At 36.6% G+C, this 17,140-nt stretch overlaps 1 protein-coding gene across 1 annotated transcript in view; it reads right to left on the bottom strand.

The window, feature by feature from the left end:
• Positions 1-17,140, bottom strand: part of PDS5A (PDS5 cohesin associated factor A) — a 130,590-nt gene that overhangs the window by 79,751 nt on the left and 33,699 nt on the right. Inside the window, 3 exon segments of the mRNA XM_030314000.1 lie at positions 3,732-3,829; positions 4,325-4,411; positions 5,509-5,712. Coding sequence (XP_030169860.1) covers positions 3,732-3,829; positions 4,325-4,411; positions 5,509-5,712 — 389 coding nt within the window.

Below are 17,140 nucleotides of genomic sequence, written 5' to 3'. Positions count from 1 at the left end.
AGAACATCTAGTTTTCTCTCCTTCTGACTGCATCTTAACTAAAGACCTGACCTGTCTACTTTCACATTTATCAGATATAAGATAAATCAAAAGAAATGATATAGTTTATAACTATATACAGGGAAGTTTAAATCAAGACCAAATTTTAATATTATTTACATATCTCTTAATTAAAAAAAATAATAACATGAAATAATGTATAGAAGACCTGTGGAGCACTTGATGGTAAAATGCAAAGATGAAAATTTCTTAAGTTGGTAGAAAAATTATCACATTAGATACACCGTTTCCTAGAACTTTTGGAAAGATACCCCATTGCATGCCTTCTTCCAAATATCCTGTCTGCTAAAGGATATTAGATCATGATGAATCAACTATATAGTGTTAAGGGGTAGTGTGTGTAAGGGGGTTAAAAAAAAAAAAAAAGAAATATTCAGGTTGACACACACACACACACACAAAAAAAGTGAAGAGAGTAGTGAACTCTCAGACCCAAATATACTTTGGGATAGGAAAGGACTAAAGTGAAGATGGTTTCAACAAGTTCTAGTCAAGATGCAATAACTGGGATAGAATTTACCTTCCTACCTGAAACAACTAAAAAACTGAACAAAATATATGAAACAACAGTTTCAGACATTGAACATCATGCACATGTTTCTGAGAGAGGTTGACAATTTTCCCAGCTTATGACTGGTAAGTTTCCAGTGTGGGTAGGGAAGATCCTGACAGAGACTAGTGGTTTTCCTGAGTCCGGAAAGACTAGAGTTTGCAGGGGAAAGACTAGAATATCAGAGGGGAGAGACCTATTCAGAAAGCAGGTTTGTAAAGGGTATCCCCTGAATCTTCAAATACTTAAAGACCAGGACTTGCATGTGAAGAAATTTCTTCAGTTTAGGGAAGATACTACCTGAAAGGAGGGAGCAGAGCGAAGAATCCTTGGAACTTACAAAGATCTTAGAATAGTGCATTTTCCAATCACAATAGAAAAATCTCACAGTTCACAGAGCATCTCGTAGTGGGAAGGCTAAACCTACATATCCAAGCCTCAGTAAGTCTCAAGCACAAGAAGAAGAAAGAAAACTTCACGATGGTACATCATAATCAAATTGCTTGAAACCAGTAATAAAGGTAAAATCTTAAAAGTGGGTAGAGAAAAAAAGATACATTGTGTAGAGAGGGACAAAGATTAAAAATGAAAAAACTTCTCATTAGAAACAATGAAAACCAGAAAAAGATGGAGCAACATCTTTAAAAGTACTGAAAGAGAAAAAAAAAAGAAAAAAGCCTATCAACTTAGAACTCTTACCATGAAATAACTTTCAAAAATGAAAGTGGAATAAAGATATTCAGACACATAAAAACTGAAAGAATTCTATCAGCACCAGACCTGAACTATAGAACATGTTAAAGGAAGTCCTTCAGACTGAAGAAAAATAATAGCACACAGAAATCTGCATCAACACAAAGAAATGAGGAGCACAAGACAAATGGTAAATGTGTCAGTAAATACAAATCAATGAGCTTCTCTTTCAAAAGGCAAGTCTTTTACTCATACCTCATTGTGAATTAAGTAGATAGATAATGAGGTCAACAATAAACTTAGATCTTTAGGTTCAGGAAATAAAAATATTAATGGATCAAAGAAAGGTGTGTGTATGTACAAGCAATTGTGAGAGGAAAGAAGTGTAAGGGCAGAGTGCGAAATGGACTTAAGGGGATATTTAAGGTCAATAAGATGGGCAGACTGATGGCAGTTTTAGGAGTTTTTAAATTTTGTTGATTTTAATTTTAAAAGAAAAAGTTGCGAAAATGTGACAGGATGCACAAAATGGCCACAAATTATTTTCATCTCTGTATTCATATGCCTTTAAAATGTTGTTCCTCCCATGAAGATATGGAGTCTAACCAACCTTTGTATCTGGGCTTGATCATGTGCTTTGTTTGGCCAATAAAATATAAGTAAACATAAAGTGAGTAGAGGTTTAAAAAGTGCTTGTGAGGTAAATCATGCTTTTTCTTGCTACTTTTGAAACCTAGTCAGCATTTGAAAAGTCCTGGACTACCTTGTTGGATGATGAGAAGATGAGAGAGACACATGACCTACTTGTCCTATTTCTCAGCCAACTGCCAGACGTCTTGCCAACTGACTGCAAATACATAAGTGAGACCACCCCAAACAAAAAGAATTGCCAAGCAGAATCATGAGCTAAATAAGATGGGGGCTATTTTAAGCTACCAAGTTTTGGGTTGTTATGCAGCAAAAGCTAACTAACACAAAAGGTAAAGTTTATATACTTTACCATTTATTTACAGGCCTTCAGTTAGTTGCCACAGGAAGCTTTTTTCTCATGCAGTCTCTTTATAAACGTCTATTTCTATACCATTCCAGTCCAGTCCTTTCCTGTTTATTCCAGGTTAAATTCTATTCCTACCATTCTATCTAAGGAAATACAAAACATGACAGTATTCATAAAAAACTACAGAAAACCCTAGAAATGTGCTGTCCAATATGGAAGCCATTAAATAATAGCCACTTGGCTATTAAACACTTGTAGTATGAACAGAACCACATATTGAAACAATAATGCTTTTGGAGGGTCGATTAGGTGGCTCAGTTGGTTAAGCATCCGACTTGGGCTCAGGTCATGATCTCGCAGCTCATGAGGTAGAGCCCTGTGCTGGGCTCTTGTGCTGACAGCTGAGAGCCTGGAGCCCGCTTCAGATTCTGTGTCTCCCTCTCTCTCTGCCCCTTCCCTGCTTTCTCTCTCTCTCAAGAATAAATAATAAACATTAAAAAAAATTTTTTTTAAATAATGCTTTTGGATATTGTGGGATAAAGTATATTATCAAAATAAATTTTACTTGTTTCTTTCTATCTTTCTAAATGTGGTTCCTAGAAAATTTTAAATTTAGGGTGCCTGGGTGGCTCAATTGGTTAAGCATCCAACTCTTGATTTAGGCTCAGGTCATGATCCCATGGTTCGTGAGTCTGAGCCCTGCATCAGGCTCCACACTGACAGTGCAGAGCCTGCTTGAGATTTTCTCTCTCTCTCTCTCTCTCTCTCTCTCTCTGCCCCTTCCCCACTTGTGCACATGTTCTCTCTTTCTCAATAAACTTTATAAAAAATTTTTAAAATTTATTTGAGATATGTTTGTATATAGTGCAATGCTATAAAACATATCTCAGAAAAATGCTTGGTTTACTGTACAAAAAAACAGAACAACAAAACACAACACAACACTGGACTGAAATCAAGAGCTTGGGCTGTCCTGTTCAGTGATGTGTCCTTGGGCAAGCTACCACACTCCTTTCCCTGTGCATTACTGCTACTTATGTAAAGAGCAATGCTTAAGATTTTTTTCTAGCTCAAAAATGGGAGTCAGTGTGCTTCCACTGAAGTACTATGATTTCCAGCACTCACTAATGGTACTTAAATACTTATAATTTCCACCTCATAACTTAGTACTTCATTATATAAGGTCTCACACCATTTGCTTTATAAGATTCAACCAATATAACTGATACTATAATTTCAAATGGTAGTATGAGAGCAAAGGCAGCTTTCAGACAACAGATCTTATGTTCCTCTTCATTTCAAGTCTTCTAAGGAAAACACCTTGTTAAAAATCTAAAAGATCTTAGTTACAGGCACAGTACACAGTACACAGTACTCCAATATATGCACAGCAAGAAAAAAAGACAAACAAATGCTTAAAAAATAACTTACTTGATCACTGAGAAGAGAGTCCTAAAAAGTTGAATAAAAATTTCATTGCAATCTTCCAATTCGAAGCAGATGTTATATGATTTAACCCAAGCTAAGTTCTTAAATAAATAAATAAATAAATGATTATTTACACATGCACAGAATAATTACACAAAAGCAAACTCATTACTAAAATTTCATTTTCAGAATTACAAATGTATATTAAAGCTTATGAAGATCCAACTATACAAAATTAAAGTTGTTAAACTTTAGTTCTTCATATACTGTGACCTTTAAAAGACCTCTATCTGTTAGCATTATCCTTTAACTGAAAAATACTAAACTGTTAGATATTAGTAGACATATACGCATACTATATATAAGGAACAGTGAAAATTAATTCAACTTAATCCCTCTTCAGATTAGAAGAGAATAAAAATAGAAAAATGAAAACAGAGTTTCAAATAGAATAGATTTTCCAGCAGAATGTACTTCATCTTAAGATTTTATTAAAGGGGATTTGTATAAAACAAAAAAAATTCATTTTACACAAGAAAGTTACTAAAAGGAATTTATTACATGAATAGCATGATATTATTAAAATTTTTTTTTACCTCTAATAAATAAAAGTATCTATTAAACTGTGGACTCTTTGTATCCTCCAAACCTTTTAATTGTCTGGTAATAAACAAAAATATGTCCTGTTAAAACAAAATGATAAAATACATTAGTTTAGATACAAATACTTAATACTCTTTCTTTCACAATACACTAATAATAATCTGTATATATATTCTCTATTACGTATTATAAAAAAAATTCTCCTTTAGCTGAATGACTTGAGTGAGACTGGTTTAGTCCATTATACCAAATAATGAGAACAGAGCAAATCATATAAAATTATATCCTTTAGAAATGATTAAAAAAAAAAAGTTTACTATTGCCATAAATCTTTAGGCTTTCTCATTCTAGGAGAAACATAAGTTCTGTATCTTATTACCCTTCTTCGACTACAGAACTTCTACTTACTATCTTCATCTTGCATTATGCCAAACAACCGTCTTCATTTTAAGAATCTGCACAAGAGTCTTTCCATTACTATTTCCTACATGTAAATAGTGATTTTTAGTATCTAGCTTGAATCTGTTGTGCAACTACAAATTTGTGTGGAACAAAAACAATAACAGACTGGTTTAAAGGTTGTACTTTTCATGACAATAGTGTGCCATTTCTTAATAAGCTTTCTTTAGAAGTTTTAACCCAAAATAGAATCAATATGCAAAAAACTGACTTGAGGACTATTAAAAAGAAAGCAGCTCAAAGTATTAAAATTTGCCAAGAATAAAATTATTCAGAATATGGAGTGAGCTCAAGAGGAACTGAAAAGAATTCCTCAAACATTCCAAACAAAGGCAGAAATCTCCAAGATGAGCATAATGTAATTGTGCATGTAACTTGCAGGGGGAAATCATCATTTGAATATGTAAATTCTGTTACACTACTGTTTTAAAAGTGTCATTAATCCACTATTTATCCCTACAATTCAGCCATCTGGGCTCTGTGATGGGTTATCATGAAGGTTACAGATGAGGAGACAGGGACTAGTTTTGATCTAAACCCTAAATGCCTCATAAAAATACCATTTTTGTGGATATACAAAGAATTTTAATTGAATGAATAATTTGTTTTACAATTTATGATATAATCTTATGATGATAGGTGAATAATAATAAAAACTATGTCCCTAAAGGTAACCTAAACTAGAAAAGTAAACTAATTCTGTAAAGACTATATTTACCTTAAGTTTATCGTGGGAAGTATACGGAGCTTCTGGGGCATAGATTCGAAAGATGTCAGCCAAACAACATGCTACAAGGAGACGCACATCTTTATTGGGATTCCTGAGGAAAAATTCAGATGCAAGATGCAAGGCTAGTGGGAGATACTGCTGTTTTTCGTCTTCTGAGTCCTGATCCATATCCATAAAAGTTTTTACTACCATCTGAAAAAATGTATGAAAGGAAAAAAAAAATACTCAACTCCTAATATTTAGAAATTAGTAGAGGATATATATTTTTTAAAACTCATGTCCATTACAACACAAACTAGTAATCACTATCAGAGGATTCATAATCAAGTGTAGTATGGACACTTTAACAATATTCTTCCAATCCTTGAGCCTGGATTCTTCGTGAGAGTCATTTAAGACTGTTATCATTTTACACCTACCCCAGGTAAAAAGTTCTTAGCTTCATATGAACAGCCAAATTCATATGATTTTGTAACATCAATTATGTTTCTTTTATATTTTATTATAAAAGATGTCTTGACTTAGGTTCTTTTATTTTTAAGTATTTAAAAAAATTATTTATTTATTCTTGGGGGTGAGGGAGGGAGCAACACATGAGCAGGAGACGGGCAGAGAGAGAGGGACAAAGAGAAAAAGAGAATCCCAAGCAGGCTCCACACTGTGAGCATGGAGGCCCATGCAGGACTCAAACTTAGAATCACAAGATCATGATCTGAGCAGAAATCAAGAGTCAGATGCTTAACTGACTGAGCCACCCAGGCACCCCACCCCCTTTTTTAAAAGTTTATTTATTTGAGAAAGAGAGAGAGATCGTGTGTGTGCTTGTGTGCAAGCAGGGGAGGGTAAAGGGAGAGAATCCAAAGCAGGTTCTGCACTCTCAGCATAGAGCCTGATGCAATGCTGAAGTCTCACAAATTGGGAGATCATGACCTGAGCCAAATTCAGTGTTGGAGAGGATGTGAGAAATAGGGGACCCTCATGCACTGTTGGTAGGAATAAATTGGTGCAGCCACTGTGGAAAAGTGTTGAGGTTCCTCAAGAAATTAAAAATAGAAACCATACACCCCAGTAATTCCATTTCTGGTTATTTACCTGAAGAAAATAAGAACACTAATCAGGAAAGATATATGCACTCTGATGTTTACTGCACCATTATTTACAATAGCCAGGATATGGAGGCAACCTAAATGTCCACCAACAGATAAGTGGATAAAGGTGATACATACACACACAAGAGAATATTACTCAGCCATAAAAAAAGAATGAAATCTTGCTATTCATGACACAGATGAACCTACAGGGTACTATACTAAGTGAAATAAATCATTCAGAAGATGACATTATCATATGTATTGAATCTTATCATTTTTTCTGCACCTACATATTTTCCTAATTCTGTGAAAGTAAATCCCACTGACTAGTCTTCTAATTTTAATCCAAGTTTCTATTCCTAAAATCTAATTTTAGTCCAAGCTTCCATTTTAAAATAAAGCCAACTAGGTCATTGCATTTGTACCTTCTAGATTTGAGATGCTATTATTTCAATTTTTGCATTTCTATTCATGAAAGAAACTGACCTATAACTTTAAGATAACTTGTCCATTTTAGAAATGAGGTTGTACTGGCTTAAAACAAATTGAGAAGTGATCCCTTCTCTTCTACCATGGAAAGTTTGTAGTAAGACTGGTTTTATCTTTCTTCCTTAAATATTAGTGAAGTTCAACTCATCAAAGAAGGAATCATAAAGGAATTTAGAAATACTCTGAACTGAATGACAATGAAAATATAAATTATCATACTTGTAGGATGCAATTAAAGCTGTATTTATGGAGAACTTTATAGCCATACAAAGTATACATCAGAAGAATGCAAAAATCAGTGATCTACATGTCCATCTCAAGCAGTTAGAAAAATACCAAGTTAAATAAAAAGGTAGAATCAAAAGAGGAAAATTAAGAACAGACACCAATGAATTGGAAAACAAACATACAAAAGAGAAAAACCAAATAATGCCAAATGTTGACTGTTGAAAAGACTGATAGACTTGACTTGCCTCTACAGGAATAATCGAGGAGAGAGAGAGAAGTCACAAATACCAGTATTAGGAATGAAAAAGAGGACATATTCACATTCTAATAATAATAATACATTGTGGGGGGGGGCTGTCACATGAAATACACTATCTGAATAATCCTCTTTTTTTTTTAAGTTTTATTTTTGAGACACAGAGAAAGTGCATGCATGGAGGGGAAGGGGTGGGTGCGGTGGTGGGTGGGGTGGGGTGGGGTGGGGAGGTGGTACTGGGGAATCCCAAGTAGGCTAACTGTGAGATTCACGATCTGAGCCAAAATCATGAGTTGGACACTCAACTAACTGAGCCACCCAGGTGCCCCTTGTGGGAAGGTTTTTAATTTCAGATTCAGTTTCTTTACACAGAAACAGGACTATTCAGGGGCGCTCGGGTGGCTCAGCCGCTTAAGTGTCGAACTTCAGGGTTTGACTTCAGCTCAAGTCACAATCTCATGATTCATGAGTTTGAGCCCCGCATTGGGCTCTGCGACAGCGCAGAGCATGCTTTGGATCCTCTGTCCCCCTCTCTCTCCGCCCCTTCCCCACTTGTGCTCTCTCTCTCAAAAATAAATAAACATTTAAAAAAAAAAAAAAAGAGGTAGCCAGTAAATGAATGTCTCACTCACAAGGTTGATGACTCTTTCAAAGCTAATTCAGCCAAACTTTGAAGTCATTTAGAAATATCTTACTAAGTATTCTGAAGCAATCTGAGCAAATTCAGTTGCAGGTGAGAGTTAAAGTAAAAAAGGCAAACCGTACTCCTAAATGCCGTAACTAAAGAGTTTTATATTTTATTATACATGAAATGGGAGTCATCAAAAAATATATGTCAGGAGAAAAGTATATGTATTTGTCATCTACTGCTATGTGACAAAATACCCCCAACTCCATGCCTTAAAACAACAAACATTTATTTGTCCCACAGTTTCTGTGGAGGCAGAATCGGAGAGTGACTTACTAGGTGGTTTGCTTGAATTCTCACATGAAACTGTAGTCCATCAAGGCTACAATCATCTGAAGGCCTGAGAAACCTAGAGGATTTTGTTTTGAAGGCAGATCATTCACATGGTTGGTAAGTGGGTACATGGCTTTGGGCAAAGGCATCAGGTTCTTCTCTATAGGGGCCTCTCTGGACAGGTGCTTGAGTGTCCTCATGGGAATGGCAGATAGCTTTCTCCCAGTAGTGACCCAAGAATGCAAGCTGTAGACGGCAATCTTTTTTTGTTTTTTATATTATTCATTTTTGAGAGACAGAGTGTAAGTGGGGGAGGGGCCAGAGAGAGAGGGAGACCTAGAATCTGAAGCAGGCTCCATGCTCTGAGCTGTCAGCACCGCAGCTAATACGCAGGGCTCTAAACCCATGAACCGGGAGATCATGACCTGAGCTGAAGTCGGATGCTCAACCAACAGAGCCACCCAGGTGCCCCATAAATGGCAATCTTTTATGACCTACCCTCACAAAGCATATACTTTCATTTCCACAATAGTTTATTATTACTCAGGAGAGTCCTATTCAGCTGGAATATAAGGAAAGGAAGATCATTCAGGGCATCTTGGAGGCTACACTACCATAGTATGTCTCCTAATATTTTCATCTTGTTTGGTCCTCTCTCACAAAGACCCTGGGGTTTGAGCTCACGACTTACTTTGGACCAACAGGACATTAGCAAAGATAAAGCAAGGAGAGGCCTGATAACCACTTGCACACCAGGGCTGGAATGCTTCCTACTGGAACCTAGCCGCCCACTTAAGAAAACCAGACTATCCAAGAAAGAAGAGACCACGCATACAAACCTGGAAGATGAGAAACAACACAAAGAGGCAGACTATGTAGAGAACTCAGAGCTCTAGCTGAGCTCCCAGCTAAATTTAGTTTGTAAGAGTAACCCCAGCTGATACCACATGGAGCAGTCAAATCACAGAACTGTGAGAAACAATAATTTTAACCACTAGGTTTTTACACAACAAAAATTAACTGAAACCGCATCCATTCTGCAGTGTTTTTTAATATTCCTTTCTGTACTGCAGAGGCAGGAAAGCTAAAAACTATATATCCTAGGTTCCCTTACAATAGGGTTACAGTTGTAATTTTGGTTTAGCCAATCACAAGTACTTATTCATGATTTTGTAAGTGGAAGTGTGGAAGAAGTTGTATTACTATTGCTTCTACTATTATCTCTATACAGATATAGATATATATTTTTTGGCTGGCAACTGTGAAGTAAAGGCATTTTTGTGGTGTAGAGTAGCCGCAGTAGCATTAAGCTTTGAAGAGACAGGAAGGATGCATCCATTTGTGCTGGTACTGAACTATTAGGTGTGTGAGGCTCTAGAGCAATCATTATGGCAAAGGTTTACTTATGGACAATATTTCCTAGAAGTAGGTACTATTATCATCTAAGTTTATGGATAAGGTAGGTTGTGCACTCGGATCACAAAGTCCCGAACAAGATCAATACCAGCACAGAAGGAAGGGAGAGAAGAAAATAAAGAAACTATTAGAGTGCGTCACATATGATAAGGTTATTATTTAGTTCAAATCTGGTTTCAGATTAATATCACATACATGGCTGTTTGAACTGGAGAGCACAATATAAAGTATTCTTAACATGGGTTGTAGTAAAAAGTATTTTTTGAAAGCTATGATAATGCTATTACTTCCTTGCCAATATTTTACATCCTATCTGGACTGACATATAATTTAACTTTTTTTAAAAAAACATTTTTATTTATTTTTGAGAGAGAGAAAGAGAGAGAGTGCGTGCGCATGCACATGCGTGTGTGGCATGAGGGGGGAAGGGACAGAAAGAGAGAGGGAGACACAGAATCCGAAGCAGGCTCCAGGCTCTGAGCTGTCAGCACAGAGCCCAACACAAAGCCCAAACCCACAAACTGCAAGATCGTGACCTGAGCCAAAGTCGGACACTTAAGCGACTGAGCCACCCAGGCACCCCACGTATGATTTAACTTAAATGAAATATCCAGAGTAGTCAAATTCACAGAGACAGAAAGTAGAACAGTGATCATCAGTGATTAGAGGGAGGAGGGAATGAGGACTTAGTGTTTAATGGGTACAGAGTTTCCGTTAGGGATAACGAGAAAGTCCTGGAGATGGATGGTGCTGATAGTTGCATAACAATGTGAATGTACTTGATGCCACTCAACTGTTATTAAACATGGTTAAAATGGGAAATTTTATATTATGTATATTTTGCCCCAATTTAAAAAATTGGTACAAATGACTTCTAAAACTGGAGAAATATTTTTCTTACTTACATGTTAATTAATGTAACAACCAAGCGAAATAAACACAAATATATCAAAATACGAGTTAAGAATATAAAGTTCTAGATGAAGTAATAACAGTGTAATAAAAAACAAACAAACAAACAGAAACACAAAAGAACATTTGGTCCTTAGGAATAGCTAGTTAAGTCTTCAAGAGAGGAATGCTATCATATACACTGTCATTAAATATAGACAACTACAGCATGAATGACCTAACCTGGCAAAAACACAGATGTGGATGACTGAACATCACTGTCCAGATGAGCCCAAATACAAACATCAAGAATGGCATCTTAAAGAACTGAATGTAGTGTTTTTGTTATAAATGGCTTTGTGCTCATATAGGGCATGGGAGTAGGGAGAGAGGAAAAGAGGAGTAAAAATGGAAAAAGTTAACATCTGGAGAACAAAGAAGGCTCTTTTTACGGTTCTTGCTGCTTTCCCAAGTCTGAAGTTATATCAAAATAAAAAACTAAAATTAAGAAAGAATATTTACCATAAAATACAGGACAAACACACATATACTAATAGTTGAAAGTTTCACCAAACAAGACTTGTCTGAAAAAAAGTTTCTGATTTTAATAGAACATATTTATCATTGCATTATTAGCTTGACATAGAAATGTCAGATATGGAAATATTAATTACATTTACAAAGTATTCTAATTCTACTTTTAAAACTAAAAAATAGGGGTCTCTGGGTGGCTCAATTGGTTAAGTGTCTGACTTCAGCTCAGGTAATGATTTCACAGTTCGTGAATTAGAGCCCCATGTCAGGCTCAGTGCTGACATCTCAGAGCCTGGAGCTTGCTTCAGACTCTGTCTCCTTCTCTCTCTGCCCTTCCCCCACCCTCTCAAAAATAAACATTAAAAAAACTTTAAAAAATAAATTGCACGCTTCTTTCACCTAAATTTTGTTAGGAAAATAATTTTTGTCTGTTAACAGCTATATCCTTACTGATTAGAACAGTGACTGGCACAAAGTGGGCATACACTTTTTTTTTTTAAAGAATATTAAAATTCATGAAATGAAGGCACCCCTCAGATTTCCTCTAACCTAATCACCTAAACAGCTAACCTAATCACCTTTTAGATAATGTGTAAGATTTCAGAAATTTCAACCAAGCCTGGGTGGCTTAGTTGGTTGGGCATCCAACTCTTGATTTAGGTTCAGGTCATGATCTCCCAGTTTGAGATCCAGTCCCACATCAGGTTCTGTGCTGACAACACAGAGCCTCCTTGGGATTCTCTCCCTCCCTGCCCCTCCCCTGCTCATGCTCACGCGCTCTCTCAGAAATAAACATTAAAAAAAAAAAATTCAACTCCATTTAAAAATAAGGGAAGGGAGCAGCGCCTGGGTGGCTCAATCAGTTAAGCCTCAGACTCTTCATTTCAGCCCAGGTCATGATCTCCTAGTTCATGGGTTTGAGCCCCACATTGGGCTCCACACTGACAGTGCAGAGCCTGCTTGAATTCTTTCTCTGACCCTCCCATACTCCTGTTCCCTCTCTCTCTAAATAAACAAATAAACTTAAAAAAAAAAAAAAGGGAGGGGAAGAAGTGGGAGAAGGGGAGAGGAAGACATACAGAGAGAGAAATGGAAAACTAGAGATATTAACTGAAGAAATGAGTTAATGGTAGGTCTAGTACTAAAAACTAAAACCTCCATCTCAGGATTACTAATCTAATATCTTCCTGAACACCATTTTAACTCTCACATCCCAGGGTTTTAAGTTCTCAAAATTGTCTTCACTTTATTTTTATTATTCTCTTTCCTCACTAGGACTTTTAAAATAAAATGTGTTCATTTGTGTAGTCCAGAATCTATAAAACTGTACGGATACATAGCACTCTACTTGTTGAATTATGAATGTAACAACTAGTTCAGACAATCTCTAACGTATGCTAATCTTTAAACAACAGCAAAAAAAATCCACCTTTCAGAGGTGAAAACGTATACACATGGTAATTAAATAAACATAATTTTTATACTAAAATGGTGGCTCATTCACTGAGTATATACATGGACCACCAGATCAGAATGAGTACTGAGCTGTTTGCCCGTATGTATCCCTTTTCCAGTTTCATGTGATTATTTAAACATAAATCTTTCTATCTAATATACAGCTGAGGTGAAACCTGAAAGAGCAAGTGAGGCAGGAACACAGTTAATGCATAAACCATTAGAACTACAAAAATAAGTCTATCTAATGCATATTCTAATTTTGGAGTTCAACAGATTAGAGCAGCCTTTGGGCCTAAAGCTCAAAGTTCAAGTGACATAGTGACCAAACTTATCAATTATTGTCTTTTCATTGCACGTAGATTCTAAATCTCCTTCAAGAAAACTTCAATATTCTTTTTTTTTAATTTTTTAAAATGTTTATTATTTATTTTTTGTAAGAGAGACAGAGCACAAGCAGAGTAGGGGCAGAGAGAAAGAGGGAGACACAGAATCTGAAGCAGGCTCCAGGCTTCGAACTGTCAGCACAGAGTCCAACGCGGGGCTCAAACTCACAAACCATGAGATCATGACCTGAGCCAAAGTCAAACACTTAACCAACCAAGCCACCCAGGTGCCCCAAAAACTTCCATATTCTTTTTTTATTAATTTAAAAAAAATTTTTTTTAACGTTTATTTATTTTTGAGACAGAGAGAGACTGAGCATGAACGGGGGAGGGGCAGAGAGAGAGGGAGACACAGAATTGGAAGCAGGCTCCAGGCTCTGAGCCATCAGCCCAGAGCCCGACGCGGGGCTCGAACTCACGGACCGCGAGATCTTGACCTGAGCTGAAGTCGGACGCTCAACCGACTGAGCCACCCAGGTGCCCCAAAACTTCCATATTCTTAAGAGCCCCAACTAGTTATCTCAAAAGTGAGTTACTTTCGGGGCACCTGGGTGGCTCGGTTGAGTGTCTGACTTTGGCTTGGGTCATGGTCTTGAGGTTTGTGGGTTCGAGCCCTACATCGGGCTCTGTGCTGACAGCTCAGAGCCTGAAACCTGCTTCAGATTCTGTGTTTCCCTCTCTCTCTCTGCCCCCACCCCCAAATAAACATTAAAAAAAAAAAGTGAGTTACTTGCACACTGAATACAGTTTATAAAACTTACATTTCTTCTTATACCCTTCTTACATCATACCCTATTTTAGTCTAATTTTCAAAATCAAACTCAGTGCTTCCAAGTTGTTCTTAAAATATCTACTTTAATGTTACCACAATTCAAACCATGGTTCCCACCAACCAACATCTTATGACATTTTAAAACATAACTCATACTTTTATCTTACTTTTATGCATGTATATATACCTGTATGTATACATATGTATATACAGATGGTATGTGTATATATGTGTACATGTACACATATGTGTATGAATATACTTGTAAATTTAAAGTGTATATTGATTTCAACTCTTCACTGTAGTCAAACTAGGATTGTTTATTATCTTCCAAAAACATCCTGAGCATCTTTATGGCTTTGCACAGAAATAAGAGCTCAGAGAGCTCAACACTTAGTAAAGAAATATATGAATATATCTTTGAACTGCTTCTACCCCTAACCATACTCCTCACCTCAAAATACACTCTTGATTAAAATATTACCTGCTCTTAAAGTTTCTGCCCAAATTCTACTTCCTCTTCTTGAAGCCCAATTTGACCACCCTAGTCTGAAAGATCACTGACTCCTTTGAATTGTAAACACTTTATCAGTTACAAAGCATCACCTTGCTTACAGCGTCACCTTGCAATGGTTATTAATGTAAAAACCATGAATCCTCAAAACGATTTTGATCTAAGGTCTAGGGGCCACATTGTGCATATTCTACACTGGTCCTACAAAGTAAGATATAAATGTGTAATGTTTTCTGAAGGAATGAAACATACTAGAATAATCTTGATGTGCTCTACACTTTAGTGGTCGACCAAGTCTGAGAATGGAAATATCTCTGAAATTCTGATTTGTCATTCACTGTGCAATCAATATACATTTCAAGACTAAGGGCTAGTATTAAGATAAAACCAAAAAATAAAAATAGAACTACCATATGATTCAGCAATTCTACTTCTGAGTATTTACCTGAAGAAAACAAAAACACTAACTTGAAAAAATATCTACACCCTCACATTCATTGACGCATTATTTACAACTCCCAAGATATGGAAACAACTTAAGTGTCCATAGAAGAATGAATAAAGAAATTGTGTTTTACGCACATGCACGCACGCACACGCGCGCACACACACACACACACACACACACACACACTGGAATATTATTCAGCTACAAAAAATAATGAAATATTGCCATTTGCACCAATGTGGATGAACCTCAAGGGTGTTATGCTAAGTGAAATAAGTCTGAGAAAGACAAATACCATATGATCTCTCTTTTATGTGGGATCTTAACAAAACAAAAACAAAAACAAAACACCAAGCTCACAGACACAGAGAACAAACTGGTGGTTGCCAGAGGTAGGAGGTGGGAGAAATGGGTGAAGGGTTTAACTTTTTAGTTTAAGTAAGCTGAATAATTTATAACTGAAAAAGAAAAGAAAGAAACCCTGTACCTGGGCAAGAGGGGAAAAAAATCCCACAATAAACAACAACAAAGCACCAATATACCTATTTCATTCAACTTCAACAAATTAACTTATTCTTTGGGAAAAAATTAATTGTCTTACTAGGTTTTGTAGGTTTTAGTAGGTTTAATTTGTTTTGTTACTAACATATTTACTTAATGTTAGAGTTAAAAAACATGTATATTTAGGTGCGCCTGGGTGGCTCAGTCAGTTAAGCGTCTGACTTTGGCTCAGGTCATGATCTCACAGTTTGTGGGTTCGAGCCCTGCATTAGGCTCTGTGCTGACAGCTTGGAGCCTGCTTCTGATTCTGTGTTTCCCTCTCTCTCTGCCCCTCCCCTGCTCACGCTGTCTCTCTTTCTCTCAAAAATAAATAAATGTAAAAAAAAAAAAATTAAAAAAAAAAACCACATGTATATTTGAGAGAGAGAGAGAGAGAGAGAGAGAGAGCGAGCGAGCATGAGCAGGGGAGGGACAGAGAGAAAAGGAGAGAGAGAATCCCAAGCAGGTTCTGCGCTGTCCCACCAACTATGAGATCATGACCTAAGTCGAAATCAAAAGTGAGACACTCAACCAGCTGAGCCACCCTTGCACCCCAATGTTAGCATTTTTTAATGAGATAAGGTTATCCTCTCATACCTAAATTGTGTGGCATAGAAAAGTTAGATGCTACACATACCACTATCCTCTTCCTGAACTCCAAACCCAAATCTATTCTAAAGGTCCATTTTATCAGTCCCAAACCATTTAATAAGCATATACTACAAAACTACAAATGATTCCTGCAAGTTTCTAAATTAGAGGGCATGTTTTAAGGTAACCTAGTACTCCTAGGATTCTAAAAATAACCTGGGCACTGATTCTAACACAGGCAGTCATCACAGAAGCTATTTTAGCTTCAAGGGAAATTCATAAGGTCCTAAAATATGAGTAGCCTTAAAGCTGAGAGTCTCATACTTATACTGAGGCTTCAGAGGTGACTTTCGTTTTAACATAATCTTAGAGGGGCCTCAGGTGGCTCAGTTGGTTATGCATCCAGTTTCAGCTCAGGTCAAGATCTCACGGTTTTGGGAGTTTGAGCCCGCATCCATTCTCTCTTTTCCTCTCTCTCTCTCTGTCCCTCCCCTGCTCAAGCTGTCTCTCTCTCAAAAATAAATAAAGGGGCACCTGGGTGGCTCAGTCGGCTAAACGTCAGATTTAGGCTCAGGTCTCGCAGTCTGTGAGTACAAGCCCTGTGTTGGGACTCTCGGCTGACAGCTCAGAGTCTGTTTCAGATTCTGGGTCTCCCTCTCTCTTTGCCCCTCCCCTGCTCACTCTCTCTCTCAAAAACAAATAAACATTAAAAACAAAACAAAAAAAAAATTAAAAAAAAAAACATAATCTTAGATGTTCTCTAACTTTGGGGTACTTGTGAGGCTGAAAGGCAAAATGAGCTAAGGCAACATTATACAAACCCATTAATTATTCTACAGTTTGACCTTCATATAATAGAGAAAATTCTCAGTGAAAGCATATTTTTATAGGTAGTATCTGTATTAGTACTAACAGCTCTCATTTGAGTTTTTGCTATGTGAAGGCATATTTCATATTTCAAGCTATTTTATTTATTTATTTATTTATTTATTTATTTATTTATTTATTGAGAGGTGGGAGGGCCAGAGAGAGGGACAGAAGACCCTAA

This window comes from Lynx canadensis, chromosome B1, assembly GCF_007474595.2.
Source record: "Lynx canadensis isolate LIC74 chromosome B1, mLynCan4.pri.v2, whole genome shotgun sequence".
Lineage (NCBI taxonomy): Eukaryota > Metazoa > Chordata > Mammalia > Carnivora > Felidae > Lynx > Lynx canadensis.
Note: the sequence above shows the minus strand (reverse complement) of the source record. Positions and strands in the feature narration are given on the sequence as shown.